At 43.3% G+C, this 20,536-nt stretch overlaps 1 protein-coding gene across 2 annotated transcripts in view; it reads right to left on the minus strand.

Annotated features, from left to right (window-relative positions):
* Nucleotides 1-14,637, minus strand: part of FGF14 (fibroblast growth factor 14) — a 635,254-nt gene extending 620,617 nt beyond the window's left edge. For both annotated transcript variants that reach the window (XM_024194177.3, XM_024194176.3), the window contains exon 1: nucleotides 14,430-14,637. In XM_024194177.3, coding sequence (XP_024049945.1) covers nucleotides 14,430-14,637 — 208 coding nt within the window. The remainder of the gene's footprint in view (nucleotides 1-14,429) is intronic.
* Between the last annotated feature and the right edge of the window lie 5,899 nt (nucleotides 14,638-20,536).

Below are 20,536 nucleotides of genomic sequence, written 5' to 3' on the forward strand. Positions count from 1 at the left end.
TTTAAGACAGCACAAATCTATGTGCCATGACCATAGCTTATCGCAATTCCTCTGACTGCAATTATTCAAAGATTCAAAACAAAAAACATCTTTTCCGGTTAATTGCAGCCTCCTTCTTTGCCCCAGATTAAATATTGATACTTTGTTCTTTCAAATATATAATTTGCAAATGAATGGTTGTGCTAAGGGTTTGTCCAGGAATTGCGAAAGAACAAAATAAACAAACAATGTTTAAATTCAACCATTCAGAGTGGTTAGTATTGAGTTCACTGACAAACGTAGCCTCTCCATCCTAGGAGAAAAATATTAAGAGATTTCCACCAAGTACTACATGCTGAATTTTTCCAAAATTCAAACAAACAAGACAATCAGGACTACTTTGTTATTTCTGATTTTCATTAAAAATGGGTGAAATTCATTTTAGTATAGTAGGCCACTCTATGTAAGCTCTTTGATGCGAGCACAGTAATTTATTACATATTTGTACAGTATCTAGCACAGTGAGGTCCAACTTGGTTGTGGCCTTTAGATGCTATCACAATATAAATGTTAAATAATAATAAGAATTACTCTTTCCAAACCACTTGGTGCTTTAAAATGTGTAGAAGTATCCGTCTGGGAAATTTATCCTGTATAAACTAAAAAATTATCTCAATTCCTCTAGTGTCAAACCCTTCTATATCTTTTAACGGTTTCACCCATCATGTCAATTCTCACCTGAAATTTTATGTTTTGTAAAAATAAGGTATGCAAACCCAAAACCAATAGAAATATATATTTACAGTACTTTTAAGAGTTCAAGTGTAAACTATATTTTCAAAGAAACAAAACATTTCCCTGCAGCCTTTGCAACCCAAATCCTGTAGCATTGTGATAGTGTATGAGCACCTTAATTTCTTTTAAAAAAGTGAAACTTACTAGTATATTTTCATTCTCCAACATGGGAGTATGCATGTGTGATGCTGGGTAGGCCAGGTGCCAGCTCTTGCCAAGGCTGCAGGCATTAGCTTAGAACTGACAAACTCATAGCTGGAGACCAGACTGGTTCACTTACGTGTTAGTGCTGTTCCATGTTATAGTGCTTATAAGACTGTATTTAGTGTTTAGGCTCTATAAAAAGATTGTAAATTGCTGCATCCATTAATCTTATTTGTAATGTCTGTGTTTTGATTTATAACTTTGAAAATGTTTGCTCTAAACTTGTGAACAAAGATGGGAATGGTGTTTCCTCACGCCTGTCCAGAAGAACTATCAAAATTAGATGGGCCATCAAGGAACACCAGAATCCAAAGGATTGGTTAATGGCCCTATCGCATCTTAGAAATGCTACATGTAAGGAAGCTCGTCCTATGGAGCTGGAGGCTGAATGAAGGAAATAAAACAAAGACACAGGAAAATTTTTCATCTCTTTGCTGTCTGAACTCTTACAAGGCCAGAAACACCCCAAACTGAACCAAAGATCCCCAGGGGTCTGCCCTGAAAGACACTTTGAATTGACAGACTACTACTACATTCTTAGCATTTAGATTGCAACTCATGTGTGTTTACTGTTGCTTGCTATAACCTGTAAATAACTCTTATTTGTTTTCCTAGTTAATACGCCTTTAGATAGTTTATTACAGAATTGGCTACAGGCATTGACTTTGGTGTAAGATCTAGGATACCACTTGGTCTGGGGTAAGTGACAGGTCTCCTGGGACTGGAAGCAACCTGAATATTTTATGATTTTTGGTGTAGGTGACTATTAATCACAAAGTCCCGCTCACCTGGGTGGCAAAATAGACTGGAGAAGCTAAGGGGACTATCTGTGACTCCATGGTGAAACTGTTAGTGATTCAGGAGTTCACATTTGTTACTGATTCAGTAAAATCTAAATTATAGAACACACCACCAGTTCGGGGGGTCTGCCAGGAGGCAGGTATTCATGGTCGTGAGCCACTCCAGATAGTGTGACCACATGTATGAAGTAAACAGCATAAATAGTTTTAAAAAATCATTCATATTTAGTTATCTTTGTTGTTACCAGTAACACTGGTAAGGAAACCAGTTCTAAAAATATATTTGTACCATAAAAGTGTCCCTTAAAGGTCAGGCCTATTTGCTCTTCTGTTGGACAGTAGCTTAAAGAGCTTCTAAACTCAACTCCCTTCAGAACAGTATGTTCTTCTCTAACCTTTCTAAGCTACTGTATACCCCTTGGATCCCTTTATTATTTAGTTTACCATTCCTTTTGTCTCCTCGCTTTCATTTCCCTCAGAGAATAAGAGGGAGAGAACATGCCACACTATTCCAGTTTGAGCCATACAGGACTTGAAAAAGATCTCTCTACTCTTTTAGCAGAGCATTTTTCAACTTTTTCCACTATTTACAAAAAATTGTGTTAGCCTTTTCAACTTCATCCAGCTCTACCCCAAAATTCTCCTATATGTGATTTGTTATGGGGCACACCACTCACTGTCAGCCTGGCGCCTCCTCCTGGTACTCTGGGGATTAGCTTGAGGCTGACACACACATTCACCCCATCCACAGTTTACACATCATCACTCTGTCTCTGCTGTCTGCCTGCAGCAGTTCCTGCAGTCTCAGGAACCACGGTGTCCTCTTTGTGGCTCAATCCTCTGGCCATGTCACTGTCCATGTTCCCCCCCTTTCCGGGGAAGGTTTAACTCCTTAATAGTCCTAGGCACTCTTTCCACTCACTGCCTCAGTGCCACTCACCCAGTGGCTGGTAGGGGAACCCGGGACCTCTCTCTTCTCCAGGTTCTAACCCAGGGACCCTGAGCTCAGCAGTCTGGGCCTTCTCTCTCTCTCTCTTGCCTCACTGCTCTATCTGTGGGCTACTTACTACCACTGGTTCTCCTCTTCTTCCTGGGCCTACCAGTTCCCCAAAACCTCCTACCTCTTCCCAGAGAGTGACTGCAGTCTGAAGTCTCCACTCCTCCCTTTCTCTGGGAGTGTCTGCCTTTTCCACCTATTCCTGCCCAGCTAACCCCCATTAATTAGCTGTCTAATTGGTGGATTGGCCCATCTTACCTGCATTAAACCCTGCAGGGTGAAAGTGGGGTAGTCACCCCATCACATGACTACAGAAGAGCATGATGTTCTCTTTCCTTGATTTTTGTACCCATCTTCTGTCTCAATCTTTTGTGTCACCATCCTCTATCCCAAATTGCTTCCACTAACAGGTACTGTACTGTGTTCAGCAACCAAGCCAGTTCTCCATCCACTCAGCTAGCCACTGAAGTGAATGGCAAAACGCCCACTGACTGCAGCGAGTGTGCCCTTTCTCAGCATATTTACTCACCTCGCACATTAGTGTTTTTTCCTACAGTACATCGAAACGTTCCCAATCTGGTTTGTAGAACCTACATTCTACTTCCATCTGCATCATTGGTAACAAGGCTGGCTTGCTGGCTCCTCCTTAGCGCCTTCTGGAAGCTGGTCTATCTGGGATGCAATGTCCCCCACCCAGCATTCAGAAGGCAATGAAATTAAAATCATGATTGTTCAGTGAAGCCCCAGACACTCATCTGCATGTCCTCGGGACTGGTTTGATTTACCTCATTGTCCTTAGACGTGCGCAGCACAGTATACATTTTTTACCCTGCTATACCATATTTATTTGGGCATCCTCAGGAACTCCACCAAAGTGTATTTTCTTCACTGTTGTATGGCATTTTGATTCTTGAGATTGACATTTTTGCTGTCAATGTGTTAAATAAGCCAACATTTTCTAATGTACATTCATACCAACTGAATGTCTTCATCCAGGAAACACATCCACATCCTCTATTACCCACAAATCCTAGGATTCATCCCCATTTCAGGCCAATAATCCTCCATCTGTACCATCCCATATAAACTATGAAGAAAAAGCCAAAATTAAAAAGAATTGGGAACATAATATCAGATGCAGCTAGTCAGTTCTCACTATCACACACACACTCTCTGATTTCTTGCCCAGTTAAACTCAGTAACTCATATGGACGCACTGAAGAATTTTACTCTTACCCAGACAGATACAGTAGCCCAAGGTCTGTTCTGTTGCACTTGTTCAACTCCACTGATGTCACTGGGATTGAATATCCAGAATTAGGCCTTCCTTAAAAATGTGGGACTTTAAATACATGAAGCATACTTCTCTATAAGACTTTGTTCTTTTTCCTCTTATTTACCAGTCACACAAACAGTTCTTACTCACCACCTAGCAATCCAATCCGAACTACAAAGAAAAATCTAAATGGTTATAGGTTCAAAAGAAGAGCCAAAAGAACTGTTTGATTTGTAAAGCTATTCTTGCAGGTATTTCTTTGTGGGGCGCATGGGGGAGAGTTTACGTAAAAAAAAAAAATCTCAGAGATAAGAGAGAACCCTCAGCCCCAACAGGTGTCAGATTTTCCAGTCAGCGCTCAGTACTACAGAGTACAGAAAGGAGAAATGGATTCAGTCAGTTGTTTTCCAAATACTTGGACCCACTGGAAATGCTCCAGAGGTCAGCTGATCGTCCCACAGAATGTTACAGTGGAGGGAAGAGCTGCAGAGGCCTGTTCCACAGGGAAGTGGAGGTGTAGGGTCCTGCTGTACAAGAGTCTCAGAAGCCTGGTCCCCAAACACAACAGAAGCCCATCATTTTTCTTGCACTGGAGCCCTTCCACATATCCACGGAAGAGCCAGAATTTGCCCTTTCATCTCTTGATTTCTCCTAAAGATTTGCTTTTCTTTTGTGGAGTCAGTGCCAGGCGCTTTAGCACAACCACATTTACTCAGTTTCAGCACTTTGGCATAAAGTGGGAAATTCGCCATTTAGATAGCTCATGCCCAAACCCTTAGAAAATTAGGAAAATCCACCAACTTTCCTCTCATTAATAATCAAGTCACCAACAATCACTGCTGTGTGCTCACTATCATTGGCTGAATCTTAAAAAGCAGTGAAAGACCTTAAAAACATATTAAAAGAAATTAGATGCAATGGCTATTTTTTCCCACATTTTTAACAACAAAGTACAGAAATGTGAAATGTCTGAAATAGAACCCAGTAAAACCACTAAATCTGGGGGAAACGTGCAGGTTAACCTTCAGTAAAGCTATAGAAATGGGATGGACCAAGGCCAGATCCACAGATCGGAGACAGGACTGAGAGGCAAGCAAGACACCAGCAAACTTCAGAACTGCAGACTCATGCAACCCTGTGCTTGCGGTTGAAAAGAAGGAAGAAGGCTGCTTGGTTTGGGTGGGGGAAAGATCCTGTCTTGAGAACAGCTGGGAAAAAGTGTTGAAGGGGCATGAAGCTTTGGGGTGCCTCCCCCCAAGTTTAATGGATCTGAACCGCAGATAGTGACAATCTGCTCTTGCCCAGGATGAATAGGAGTTTCCCTATTCCTTAGATAGACTAGGGTATAGGGCTTTTCCTCATGTCTTATACTATAACTTGCACTAAGTTTTCTACTGTTAGTTACCATTTGCTTTTATCAAAGTCAATGAATTAACTCAGAAAAAAGGAATGAACTTGTGAAAGTTACCAACAAACAATATTGTAATATTGTGTGATATTTCTCCAATGCCAGCTAGAAATGGAAACATTCATTTGTGCATTCAGTCATATAACATTGAAATGCAGTGGGCATAAATGGGACATGGTTAAGAAAATACATTTACTGAAGAACCACAACCATGTACTGTAGCGTTAAAAATTTAACATTTTCATTTCAAAATCTCATTAAAGTACAATGGAATTCTTCAGTATTTCCTTTTCCAGCATGACTAGTACCAAGAAATCTGGATGTAAACAGAAGCCTTTGCCCTTATAAGTAGCCTCTTCCTTCTGCTTGATCCATCCCATAATCCAGGGTGTTTTATGTGACTTTGGGGCTCAATTCTGCAAACCTTTGCACCCACAAATAGTCCCTACAGCATGCCCCAAAGGGAAAGGAATTAGGGGTCAGGGGAACAGTTTGCAGGAGATGATGCCTTCTAATCATATGGATCTTCAGGATCCTCTAGATTCCTCTAGATCTGTGGTAGTAGTAATAGTCTACATACATGGATGGTCTCCCTTCCTTATGGCCCAATGGCTGCAGTAGCAGCCATTCTGTTGCTGGCTAGGTCCCTCTGGATTACCCTCAATAGACCCTCAGTGAGTTAATCATACAGCTTCAGGCTGTATTTACTCCCAATCAGGGGTGAAATCCAGGTTTTCCATTGATCTCAGCGGGACCAGTATTTCACGCCAGATCTCCATACAGGGGACTGTACATCTGGTACTAGTTCATCCCTTCCTCATCCCTGTCACCCAAACCCTGAGACTCAACTCCTCAATGGGAAGGTGAAGAGAGTGAGGTTTGCAGAAAGTGAGGTGTCCTAATGCCTTGGTATCTGCGGCAGCCCAAGAATGCAGAAGGTTCCCTGGAGGAAACATCCTTCGCCTCTGCATGGGCATGGAGATATCTGTCCCTGGAGGGCCCTCTGTACGTGTACCTTCTCTGTGCAGCCCTTTGTACCACGCAGCATTTTACGGGATGGGTATTCTTTCAAACTGTAAAACTGTACAAAGGCAAGTTGATATTTGATTTCATTATGACTTTTCACAAAATATACAAGTCTAATATTGTACAAACTCACATAAATATAGGCCTTCCTGGACTCTACTTAGAACAAAGAGTTCTTACAGGATTACAGCTGACCTGTATCGCTATCTCATAGCAAACCAAAAACAATTCCAACAAGGTTAAAATGTTTAACCTTGGAACTATTTTAGTGTCAAGTGGGACCTATTTAATTTTAACACCACAAATTGATTAAGCCAAATAATTTCCAAGAGATTACTTTTCATATGCAAATATTAAAATAGCTCAATAAAATTCCTCATACATTTTCCAATTAAAATTAAAGTAATTGGGGGAAAAAGTCAAAATAATAACGTATGACTGTTAAAATCATGCTGTCAATTTCCATCACGAGTTGTCTGTCATTTACTGCTATTCCACAGCACTATTCCATTCTATCTTAAGCGTCTGTTAATTAAAATGATGATGCATGTCCAACTCAGTGTGTTGCCTAAACAAGTCTGCTGAATTTTATTACAGTAAGTCTTTTTATTCTGACTTCTCAAGAAGTTTTTCACATCTGCAACTGCTTGCATTAAACATCAGCTATCTAGGCAATCAATACTTTTAATGTGATATGCTAAAAGCAATATAAAAATAATATTATATATATATATATAAAATAAAAGGCTTTCACTTAATGACTCTTGGGAGGTTTCACTCCGAAGTGAAAGTTCTCTTCGGGGGTGGGGGGGAGAGAGTTTCTGTGCTGGATAATGGCACTGACTTTATTTACTATGAATACTGTATTTACCTTTGGTGCCGAGTAGTTTAAAGAAAATAGGCTATGTACCTACATTTTGTTCACTGTGGACTCAGGCATACAAGATGGCCAGCACCCTCAACTCCCATTGGATTTAGGATGCTCAGCATCTCCAGGAGCAGCTTAGTACCATGCCGAATCCAGCTCCACAGCATAATAAATTCGTTTTTAAAATCCAGCACCTCAGCACATGATCGGAGATAAAAATATTGGCCACCCACTCATTTTGTCATTTCTCACTCCTTCACTTGTTCTAACATTCAAATCACACTCCTCATGAGGAGCAGACACTCTCTGAACTAAATCTAATGGGCCCAATCCTGCAAACCTTATTTCCAAGCATACTGCCTTACTACTACACACAGTTCCCTCTTGAGGTAAGTGGCACTGCACAGCTATAAGAATTACACCCTGGTTTGTAGGTTTGGGTCCATTAGTGGTTGAATTCCTACACTAGATCATAACCCCCCCTTTTTTCCCCATAGATGAGAAAAACGGAAACAAAACATTAAAGTTAACGTAAATTTTGCTATCAGATAATACTATTGGTCCATCAGGCCTGGTAACTTGCCTCTGGATATCTAATAATTCAGAAGAAGCTGTAAAAAACAGTGAAATTGCGCAATGTTCAGCCACTGTTTGGTATCTTTAAAGAGGGGGAAACTGAGGCATAGGGAAGTTAAATGACTTGTCCAAAAACCACAGTGGAAGTCACTGACAGAACCAAGTACGGAACCAGGTCTCCGGTTTCCTAGATGACAAGACAGTCCTCAATTAAACCCTCTTCTAGTAGTCTTCATTCCCACAACCTCTGAATTTGCTAACGGTTCTAGAGATCCAACGTAGTCTATTTCAGCACAGTCATATCTTTAATCTAGCCACATTATTTTACCTGACAACTTGCTGAAACACTTCATTCTCCAAGTTGAGTAAGTACAAAAAAACTACAGAACATATTACTTGCGGGAGGAGGGGCAGGAAAGGTTATTACTTTTTTTTAAAAGGTAAATGAAGTCTTTCTGAAAATCTCTCCACTTCAAATAACTTCTCTTTTTTTTTCCAGGTTATATTTTTACAGACATTTAATGGCTCTTTGTCAAGGGCCAGATCCTGAATTTCCTACTCAACCCTTACTCAGATCTGAAGTCAATAGCAGTTTTGCCCCCAAACTGATTAACCTAACATGCTTATAGATATTTAATTTACTTATCCTCCTCAAATGAAAACTGCATAATTACAAAATTAAACCCAATAATGTCTGTACATACATTTTGCATATTTTCCCTAAGTCCAAATGATCCTTTTAAACATTAATTCATTTATAAATGGCATATCATTAACTGACATTGAACTAAGTGTAAGCATATGTATCATGTAGGAAGATTCATGAGCAGGAATATATTTCACCCTTTAACAAGAGCAATATGCAATTTACTTTGATCAGAGAAGAATTAAATTTGTATAAATTCAGAAAACATATTCCATGGAGGGCAAAAGCTTCAGTGGGTGAGATACATGTAAATAGGCCATTTTACATTTGAGTGCTCTTGGAGAAAAATGTACTGTGCAGCTAAAATCGATATTGAATCTGTATTCTATAGTATTAACACTAAAAAGCAGCATTGACTGTAATGTGAAAGAAACACCATGGGCCCAATCCTGCAGTCCTTAACAGGAAAAACACCCTTTGGTTTCTAGTGGATGGTTTGTTTTCTATGAGTAAGGGGGCTGCAGCATCTGACCCTAACTTAATTATAACTCAAACAATGACACACAATGGGCATGTAAAATGCAGAGCCTAAGTCTGTGTTTTAAACAGTTCCATTTTTGCATGGTTATGTTTATAAACTTCTTCAGAACAATATGCAATCATTAAAGAACGGTATTTGGGGGGTGGGGAGGGGAATGAAGAAAGAGGTTATCAAGGGATTGTCTGGAGATCCCATTTTTTCAATATTGGGATAGGATTCCACATTTGCAGTTGGCATTTTCTTCCTATTAAGTGGATATTGGCTTGAGAATGGTCGTGGATTGACACTAATGGAAACTAAATTTCTGTATCCTCAAAATATTTACAGTCTGTATAAAACAGTAATGCCAGCTCCCCCACAGCAATCTCTCTTGAATTTAACCTGGAGAGAAGCCTCTTCATAGGAAGGAACAGAGAAGAACATTTAATACATTCTCTCTCTGCTGAGACAGAGAACGAGTGTGGCAAACATGATAGTGGTTTCTGTGATGGAAGCCCCTGTGCATTAGGAAATGGACTGAAACAACCAACTCATCTCCCATAGACACCCAAACAGCTGTCATATGGTACAAATTTCAGTCACTGACAATCTCAATTAAATTTGAACCAAAAGCCTAGAGGTTAGAAAAATGTCCCATTACCAATCCTTCAAGCCTTAAAATAATTCCATAATCAATACACCCCATAACCAAACATATGCACAGTTAGGGCCTCATCCATAGCCCACTGAAGTCAACAGAAGTCTTTCCATTGACTTCACTGGGCTTTGGATCAGGCCTTTATGGCCTAGATCAGTATAAAATGTTCTCTAGGCCCTGATTCTCCATTACCCTACACCTTGTGTAGTCATTTCCACCACATAGAATGGTAGCATTTTACACTCAGTTTGCCTAGGGGGAACTGACTACACAAGCTGCAGGGTAGTGGAGAATGAGGCCCTGTGAATCTAAAAAGATTGTAATGTTTACATTATTGAAGAGCACAGAAATTTCAGTTAATTTGTATTACTAAATTTCAAAAAGCTAAAAAGAAAAACTCTTTTCAATTGTAAGTAAAAACAAGTCAAATGAGTTCTACAATTTTCTCTCTTACAAGAAATGTGAAGTAGATAACAGTCATGCAATTTTAGGGAACAAAGACAGTTCCTCTTCCCAGGATCCATAATTTGAAACACAAATGTTCTTTAGCCTTCCATGTCCTGTTAGAGATAAGCTAAAACTTCCTGACCTGATACTGACATGATTTGTACAACTCTCTCTAGACCAGCAGTCCTTTGCTTTATTAATGTTGGCTTTCTCTGAAGTGATGCCTCATGTCAATAACTATGGAAGGGCTGGCTTCAGAATTCACTGGGAAATAATAGAAACTGGGACAGAGCATGTGGGTCCTGATCAGGAGAAAGCTGGGAGATGGATTTCACAAGTGGGAAGTTACAATTAGAGTGGGAAAAGAAAGGAGTATTTGAAAATGTGCAGTCCCGGCTGCATTTTCTGAAACAGAGCTTCTCTTAGAGATAAATAGTCTAAAGAGTGACAAACATGCTTCATAACAATCAGTGGATCTTAATTGCTCAAACACCCACCAGTGCATTTTATTCAGCACTAAGCACTCCATACAAAACTGTTACCATTCATCCTTTGAACCCAACCATTTATTAAAAGTTTGCATCTGAGTCAATAAGATGACAGGCAGATAAGTCCACGCTTTGCAATGTGGCGGATTGTCATACAACGTGCCAGTAGGGATGGGCTCAGAATGAGTATATCAAATGACTTGGGCTGCCCTAAAATTTGTGAGTGAGGAAGAGAGTGGTGTGTATGCCACATACGGAGATCAGAGTAAAGGCAAAGAAGAGCATGGGAACAAACATGGGACAGCTGGTCTGTTGCAAAGACAGAGAGAAAAAATAGTTTACACCCAGAACAATGCAGTAATCAGTTTCCAGTAAGCAGTATTAATTACCAAAATATCAACTAATCTAATCAAGAAGATTAGTGTTTATTAGTCTCTCCAAGTAGCTAATGATTGTTTAATTTTACTCTGAAAAGGGATTTTAGAGTGGAGGCATATGCTTTGGTTTTAGTTTAAGTCTCTGTTTTTGTATTTATATCATAAAAGAATAAAAAGTACTTAGATCTTGTTGGATCAATAACTAGAGTCAGAGACCACAACATCACAAAACATGACTGAATGTATAATAGATATTTTGGTGCTCAATTTGATGCTTGTTTTATTTAATCACAACACAAATAACAGCTAGAACATAACAAAATACCTTGCAAATTTCCGATATTAATCTCAAGAGCTTAAAAACAAACACACCTACAGCATGTAACATTCTTACAGAGGTTGCAAACTCAGCTACAGACTAATAGGCCATAGAATGTGACTGCAAAACTTTAAAACTTGGGACAAGAAGTGATCTAATATCTAAGCTGCTGTGGTACATCAGACACTGACAAAGAAATTCACTGTGGTAATGCCACTCCCTGCACACTGCCAAGTAGTTCTGTTAGAATCATAACTTATTTATCTCCTCTGAGTCATAATAACAAACAGTGGTGAGTGATCATTCTTTTTCTCTTGGGCTTATTACAATTAAGAGGGGAGGGGAGTTTGGCAAGATTTCACCTTAATTGATCGATTAATTTCTTAGGAACAGTGAACCTTGGGATCACAAACTTGCAACACATTTTAAAGACTTTATCTGGAGCAAGAAAAGAAGTAAAAAACTTACCATGTCCCTGTAACAAAAAGATTATAGAAACAAGGAAAAAGGATAGCAAGTTTTGGAAAGCAAAATGGCTTGAAATACAGTAGTAAAAGTACACATTAGCAAGGTTTGAAACCCCTAATTTGGATTGTATTATTAACAGAGTATGGTTCAAGCAACTGACACCTGTTGATGTTGTTCTTGGCCACACTTTGAATTATTCCATCACCTCCCTGCCCAATGTTTCAGCATTCCCAAACTAGAATGTGAATTGCTACATAATGTTGTGACAAGGAGTCCGGTGGCACCTTAAAGACTAACAGATTTATTTGGGCATAAGTTTTCGTGGGTAAAAAACCACTTCTTCAGATATTTGGGCATAAGCTTTCGTGGGTAAAAAAACACTTCTTCAGATGCATCTGAAGAAGTGGTTTTTTACCCACGAAAGCTTATGCCCAAATAAATCTGTTAGTCTTTAAGGTGCCACCAGACTCCTTGTTGTTTTTGTGAATACAGACTAACACGGCTACCCCCTGATACTTGACATAATGTTGTGTCATTTGGGATGCTTGTAAACAAACAAAAAACCAAAAGCCACTGCTATATTTTCCCCAGAGCAGGGAAAGAGGGGCCAAGTGTAACAGACCTCTTTTAAACAGGGAGTAGGGGGAAGCAGGTGCTTCAGATAAGCACTTCAAGTCACTAAGCTCCCCCAAAGAGACTACTATTAACCCCTCTTCTCCCCACTAAAGAGAAGATGCAAAACTAGGAGGTCTAGGTAACTCCACTATCTCTATGCAAACTGAAACGTCTAGAAACAAGCCCAGGAACACTTCTGTCTTTGAAAGGGTCAGGAACCCGTTGGGGAAAACTGGCCTGAAAGGCGCATTTCTTGTGCTTGCAGGGTTAGCCCAAAAACGTTCATTGCCCCCTGTATTAGGGCGAGCAGGTCTCTTGCTCTTACCTGTCTGTCACCTTAACCGTATTGCCACGTTTGAAGATTAGAGGCCAAGGGGTGGGGGGAGATTAGGTCAATTTGTCAGTGGCCACGGAACGCATCTGCTTGGGGGCTGACTGGGGCGAGCAGGTTGCTTTGCTTTCGCCGCCCGGGAAATCCATGGGGCTGAAGTTCCCCGCGCCAAGGGGGAGGCTCGCGCACTGCAGTGCGTGGAAGCGGGTAGGAGCGGGCACTTTCCGGAAGGCTCAGCGCTCCCCTCACTAGCAACCCTCCTGCGGGAGGCTCTCCGCCTGCCTCCCCCCGCCCGGCGGCGGGCTGGGGCATGTGGGCCTCTTTGGTATGCCGAGAAGGAACTGCTCCTTGCTGCTGCAGCAAAGCGCGCGGGGGGCACCAGCCCAAACTGACCACCCGCCTGGGCGCCGATCTGGGTCTCTTTGCCCTGCTTTGAGCTGGGCCCCCGCTGCCTGCGCCGAGGCTGCTGCTTGTTGATGCTGGGGTGTCAGGGAGGCAGCGGGAGCTTATGATCTACTACACTGCAGTGCCCGCGTCTGGAGCTGCCACTGCAGGGCAGCCAGCCCCGCTCACACCCACCCACCCACCCCGTACCCAGCAGCACGCACACCTCTCCGGGCTCCGCGCCGCTCGCGCTCTCCAGGGATTGCAGGCACGGCCCGCCACCCCAGGAAAGCGAGCGCAATCATGGACGCGCTCGTGCAAACACAAGCCCCGGGCGCTCGCTCTCCTCCCGCGGCGGGGTATTTCCCTGCCAGGCTGCTTCTCCCGAAGACGGAGAGTTAGCCTCCCCCACCCTGCTGGCCAACGGAAAGCACTGAGAAGGGGGAGCGGGGAAGTGCCCCCTTGGGCCGAGATCGGGCTGCCCAAAGCACCTGCATTTGCATTCCTTATGTAATGTACTGCAAGTTTCCCCGTTGGAGCCTGTTTGAATGGAAGCCCATGAGCATCACACTAGAGCGGAGAGAACAGACACAGAGAAGGGGGTGGGGTTCATCAAGGAGACGTGAAGCAAAGAAATACACAACAAATAAAACCACCCAAGCCTGTGCTGCTGCTGGTGGGCCGGTCTACTTTGGCTTAGTTTCCCTCGAGGCACAAGAAAGTACCCCCTGGTCTGTGCCGGAGAAGGGGAGGAGGGAGCGCTAGGGCAGAATGGTGCGCTTTGTATTTCACTCGGGAAAGGTGATCCTGGGTGGGAATATTGTACAAGCTAATCAGAAAGTCTTGGGCAGGACCCGAGTGGCATAGCCCCTGCACAGGAACTAACCGCAGGCAGGGGATCTCGCACCAGCCAAGAGCCCCTGAGCCCTCTTCTTCAAACTAGCTGCACCTGAGGGGGAGGGTTGGTCGAACATGGCAATCTTTCCTCTTCGCTAAAATGGGCAACAATATAAAACTTTCCTTCTCTCTGGACATGCCCCCCCACAGAAACCAAGAGAAGCAGACTGGCTTTGCATCGTCGCCGAAGCTAATCTAAAACTGCTCCTTCATACACATATTCACATGGAGGTCCGTACTGGCCTCGTTATATTTCCCTTTCTCCCCTCCGCAGGATTGCAGAGCTACCTCAATGAGCAACAGACAGGATAGCATCAAAGGAAAACAATGCGATGCAATGTATTGCTTACCAGTTGAGTTCTTGTTTTTCTTAAGACTCTTGCCACAAAGACACTGCAGCATATGCGATCCTTTGCTGAAAATGTTCCAAAGAAACCACATTGATTTGGGCGAAAAGCAATCCAGCAGCTTATACACCCTGAGAAAGAAGAGATCCTTGCGGTTGCATAATAATAAGCTGGGATCAGTTCTCCTGAAGAGGGGCACCAGTTTTACCATAGAAAAAATAATTATATTCCGATCTTCTCCCAGTTTTTTTTCCTCACGTGCTTTATTTCTTTGAGACTTCTCAATCGATGCTTTTTGCAGCCAGGTTATCCCCCTAGATCAACATTGGATGATTATTACCAAAAGCGTGAAAAAGAAATCCTTTTTCAGCATGAAGCCAAACGAAAAGTAAGGTGAAGAAATCCCAGCTGAGGCCAATAACTAAGCAGAGACAAAAGATCCCCAAAGAGAAAACCATAGCCTGTTACTCGATTGCTATGAGGATGGGTGGATCTGCAGAACAAAAGCCAAGACAGGATTCATCCTACTGAAAGACTGCCATTGTGCTGCCCCTAGGAGAGAAAAAACACACAACCAGTACGACCACCCAGATCAAGTCTGATTGATGAAGATGTATACTCCCCTCTTAGAGTGTTGATTTTACCATCAAATCCCAGTGATCTGTAGAATCTTATTGCACCTGCGGGTCTCAATCACCCTGCAGAACAGATGCAAATCTAGCCCTTAGCAAGATCACAGTATATGGAGAGAGAGACAGATCTCTTTCGTTCCTCTCACTCTCCCTGCTTCCAACACCCGTGTGCATTTGGAACAGATCCCTCCCTGGATTTCGCTCCTGAGCCTTGGATGTGAGTTACAGGCATTAGATAGAGTAGGAGGAGTTGAAATTTGCATTGAAAGACTGGCTTTCCATGACGTAGCCACGTGCTTCCAGGCCTGTCACCAGTGAGATGCTTCAGCCAGCCCAGCGAAGGCAGTGTCACTGCAGTCTCTGCCTGCCCTCCTCCCTTCCTCGTCCCCCGTTCCCCCGCCCTCCCCCCGGTCTGTCTGGGCTGCCTTCCCCTTGCTGCAGCTTAAAATAATGGTCACACTCTGCCACTTTTACACCTGGGTGAAGTGAAACCCATCCCTGAGCCAGGGAGGAAAAGAAACTGGCATCCCTTCTGAGTGGAGAGAGGCAGGCTCCTGTCTGCAGACCCTTGTCACTTAAGGGGATGGCAGAGGAAAAACCTTGGTCCAGAAGCTCAACTCAGGGAAAAGGGGCCCTTTTCATAGGCAACCTCTCTTGGTCAGGCTCAGCCTCAGATTTCTTTTTGCCAGGCCTGTAAAAATTTTGCCACAAACTCCCCTCTCCCCATACCTTCCTCAAAATTACTGACTCCTCTCCCCACCCTATCTTCCTGTCCCCCCCAAACACAAGCCTGCACCCCCACCAAGCCTGACTTTTGTCCACCAGGCTCTCATCCCACACTGCATTAACATGAATTAATAACAGGGCAACTCTGTGCTCCTGAAAACCAGGAATATCTCCTTTTTCAGAGACTGTCTCTCTGGGTTTTGTGTCAAATGTGTTTTATAAACCCCAGCAGACTGTAACCTTTTGGGGGCAGTCCTTTTGCTGTGTGTTTGTACAGCACCTCGATGCTACAAATAAATACAATGCAAACAATAACAGCAATACACTGGCGACCTGAACTCACAGAGGTCTGGGTGAACGCATATGCTCCTCAGCTATCACCCCTAGGTTTGTCATACAGTAATGTTGCAATCAGCCCCTCATGAAGCTCTCCACTGGGCATCACCCTCCAGTCAGCCTTCCCCCAGTAATGCCTAGACTGGGATCTGTATGAGGTCTGAGACTCTGAGCACTGCCATGGAAAGTGTGCCTGTGAGCACTGCAACTGGACCTGAGTATGGCAACCGTGGCTACTGACTCAGACTGGAAGTTGATGCGCATGCTTCTCGACCTCACCTTTGCTGCAGCACTACATGATATCTGGGTATTGGAGAGAGTCAAAGGTTAGAGGAGATGTGATACAGAGAATGAGTAAGTGTGGCAGACTGAGAATGAGGCAGAGATATGAGATCAGAATGATAGTGAAGGGAAAAATGTATAGGCAATATGAGAGGGGAATGGAGAACTTTTCTCTCCTTTCCTCCACCCAGCTCCAACCCTCTACCAAAGTCCTCCTTTTCCAAGACAAGTGCCCAGATTTTCATATTGAATATCACTCTATAAATTAACCATTTAATTTTCTTTTTTAACCACAAACACTGTCTTCATCTAGTAAGTCACTCTAAATATTTCCACCAATTCAAACCCAAGCAGTTCAGTGTTTCTTCTGAATTTGTAGGTGCTACCACTGGTCAAATAGGCACAATAATAACTTCTGTAAAGTGTGTGTGTTGGGACTTTGGATCCTGTCTCCTGCCCCCCAGACTCTTGCTGCTTGTGTTGGGGTCTGCTTGTGGTTGTCAATGTTTAGGAAAGTTTTGCAATAGATATTTGGACAAATAAGCTAAGGGGGCTAATTGTTCCCCAGACCCAGATCCTCAAAGGTATCTAGGCACCTAAATACCTTTGAGGTTCTGGGACATAATCACTAGAATGTTTTAGGGTTCATTCTGGTGAGATTTGGGACCTACATAGAACTGTACAAATATTAATTATTTAGTTGTCACTGTCACATCTCTTCTGAGAGGTATTTAAATATTATTATCCCTATTTTACAGATAGGAGACAGAGTTAACAGCCAGCATTTTCAGAAGTGATTGTATAAAATTAGGCACCTAAATCCACATCTCTAGATATATGTGCCTAAGAACATAAGAACAGCCATACTGGGTCAGACCAAAGGTCCATCTAGCCCAATATACTGTCTTCCAACAGTGGCCAATGCCAGGTGCCCCAGAGGGAATGAACAGAAGAGGTAATCATCAAGTGATCCAAGTGCCTAACTCTAGGCACCAAAGTTTGAAAAAGTTGACTGGTGCAATTGAACAAAGGTCACAGAGGGAGTCAGTGTGAGGAGCTGGGTTTATTCCCTTGTTCAGTCCCCTAGACTAATAAACAATCCTTCCTTGTGTCCAGAGGTCATACTATTGTTCAGCAGAGGAGCTTGCTTAACCACTCTAGTGCCATCAGTGGTAGCCCAGGCAGCACTGCCCCTTTCACGTGTGAAACTGATCCGGAGTCTTCCCACTTGGACCACAAAGGCCAGCACTACATGGCTGTGAGGGGACTTTGAATAACCTATAATCTATACAAAAGAGCACTGACAAGCTTTCAAACCAAATGACTGGTTTGTATTAGTTACATTTTCAAAGCTACCTTCCCAAGGAAAAGGGCTAGTACTTACCTCCTTTTCTTTTAATGAACTCTGACACTCTCCTTTACTTTTCTTGATTCCACAAACTACAGGAGACTGTGGCTGTAGAACTGCAAAGACTGGCTCTGACAGGGGCATCTGCGATCGGATTTGTGGATTGGCATGGGGGTGGGGACGAAGACAAAGACAGCATCTCTGGTAGGAAGAGAAAATACATGGTCAGTCACCCTTTGCCTCCAGTGACTTCATGTCTAGGCTGAGCAGTGAAGCAAGAAAAACCTATCTGGGGAAATCATCCTCCTTAGGGAGGGAATGAGAGAGAACTTGCCCAGACTCTCCTTACTCAGACTTGAGGTCTATGAAAGGTTTGCCTGAGTCAGGACTTGAGGATTTGAGCCACAGTGTGTAAGTAGAAGAGATCTCCTTTTCTCAAATGAAAAGTGTATAATTAAAAAAAAAAGAAAATCAAGCATATATGTACATGTGATTTGGATATTTTTCCTAATTCTAAATGATCTTTTAAACATTTTAATTCATTTATAAATGGCCCTATCATTAACTGACATTGACCTAGGTGTAAGCATTTTAGCACAGTAGGGAAATTCACGAGCCCTTTAACAAGAATACATTTTGCCCTTTAACAAGTGTGATATGCAATTTAATTTAATCAAACCAGGATTAGGCAAAGACAAGAGGGAGAGAGAGAGGGAGAGACTCATCCCAGGTCTCTGAGGAGAGTGGAAAAAGCAACAGCCATTTGTAGCCCAAATCTCTTAGTCAGATAGGGAGAAACAATCCTTCACCCATAGGGTTCTCCCAGGTGAGAAACCAACAGGCAGTAGGGTCACAGGGTGAGATTTTGGTGGGCAGATTCCTTCCCCAGATGTTCTAGTTCCAGCTCCCACTTGGGGGGAAAAGACAAGCCATCAACGACGGACCCCAATTTCCCAGGCGGGGACAAAAAGCTTCCTCTTATCCCAATGGATCCCATGTCTTGGATGGAGGAGGAGAAAAGAGAAAGCCTTGCCCAGGGAACCCTTTTTCATGGTAGAGTGTAAAAAGACAAAGCTCCACCCAGGGTCTCCATCTTCTAGACAGGAGTGAGAAAGAGAGATCCCCACCTAGAGATTTTTATCTTGCAGGTAGAGGAGGGGAAAGAATCATCTGAGGACCCATCTTCTTGCGGGGGAAGGGCAGGGATAACTACATAAATCAGGCAGATAAAGACAAAATCATGTCCTGGAACCCCATCAAGAAAAGAGAGCCCCCTTTCCACCACGCCTCAGAACTGCCGTACAGAACAAGCACGGCATGTTTCTTCATAGAGCAGGAGGACTGAGGGGATGGCCAAAACAACATCTCTACCCTACCATTTCTGTCTACGCTGCAGCAATGAGACAGACAAGACTGACTGTGAGTATTTAGATTGTAGAGTCCTTGGGGCAGGGACTATGTTTCCCTCTATAATCTGTACAATGTCAAGCACATGGGTAGTATTTAATGACTAAATAAATACATGTTTAAAGCAGCTGCTCTCTGCCATACTAAGGGGCACTGATCAGAAGCTGCTGGCTCTAAGACTCTCTCTTCTTCATCTCAGCCTCTTCCAGTCTGAAAAATTCAGATATGCCAACATGAAAGGGCTGTTGTAAGGGTAACTTAATTGAACCTGATTCTTTACCACATTTCAGGGGAGATTTTCTATGCCATATTGAGAACCAAGAGCAGTGCAGATAAAAATGTCCAGCAGCTTTGGAAATGGTTGCCAGCCCATCCCAAATGGGAAGAGGGAATAACCTAGGCGACTCTGTCATCCCTCTGCAGAGTTTGTGGGAAAAACCTAGTGGCCCCTCTTATCTCTCTGCTGAGTTTGTGTCCAGGCACGCACACTGAGGGGATGAGGTGGAAGGGTTTGAACACAGGAACAGTCGTACAGGTTTAGAACACATTGGTCCATCTAAATAGCCAAGTTTGGGGGGACTGTGTGAAATTTCTCTCACAAGAAAGGGAGGGAATTGAGATGTGTCAGGGAAGCATGAGCCCCCCTATAGCTCTGGGAATAAATGTGAATGGGAGAGAAACTTTCCCCAAAAGCACTCCCAAGAGGCAGGTGCGAGGTGAGTCTCTGACCATACACACTTCTGTTGGGAGTTTCCAGGTAGTCACGTGATGAATCTATCATCCATAACATCTTTGACGCCAAAATAAATTGGGGTATCCTTTGCTATCTGTAAGCTGGCACAGCCCTCCTCACATTTTGGTTTGCTAAAGTCTTCTCCACACTAAGAAAAAAAATGGGGAATTAGCGGTTCTCAATGGGCCCCAGCCTTCAAGCAGGACAGAGCCGTAAACAGTCTGGGCTCTGGCCCACAACAAGGCAGAGCGATAGTAGTTTATTTGCCTGGCCATTAAGGAGGGTGGGGCAGCAAACAGTCAAGGCTCTGGCCTGCAGTCAGGCAGAGCTGTAGCACCAGCCCAGTCTATGGGGACCAGGTAAGGGAAGCCCAAGGAGCGCAGGTCTCCTGGCCTAAGGAGGCGGAGTACTGCCACCTGGGGTGGGGTAGCTGGGGGGACACGGGCCCACCCAACTCCACAGCATCCCAGCCCAGGGCACTAACAGTGGTGAGTGGTCCACCACTGGGTCAGCGGGGATCCACCCACAACACGCTGATCCTGTAACAGGCCAGCTTTCGACCAGACAGTTGCCTGGTTTCCTTGGGCTGCTTCCTACTCTACCCCTCGGGTGTACCCGTGTCCTCAGTCTCCCCGGGATATGTTGC

Source organism: Terrapene carolina, unplaced genomic scaffold (assembly GCF_002925995.2).
Source record: "Terrapene carolina triunguis isolate 2854851 unplaced genomic scaffold, T_m_triunguis-2.0 Scaffold21, whole genome shotgun sequence".
NCBI classification, from domain to species: domain Eukaryota; kingdom Metazoa; phylum Chordata; order Testudines; family Emydidae; genus Terrapene; species Terrapene triunguis.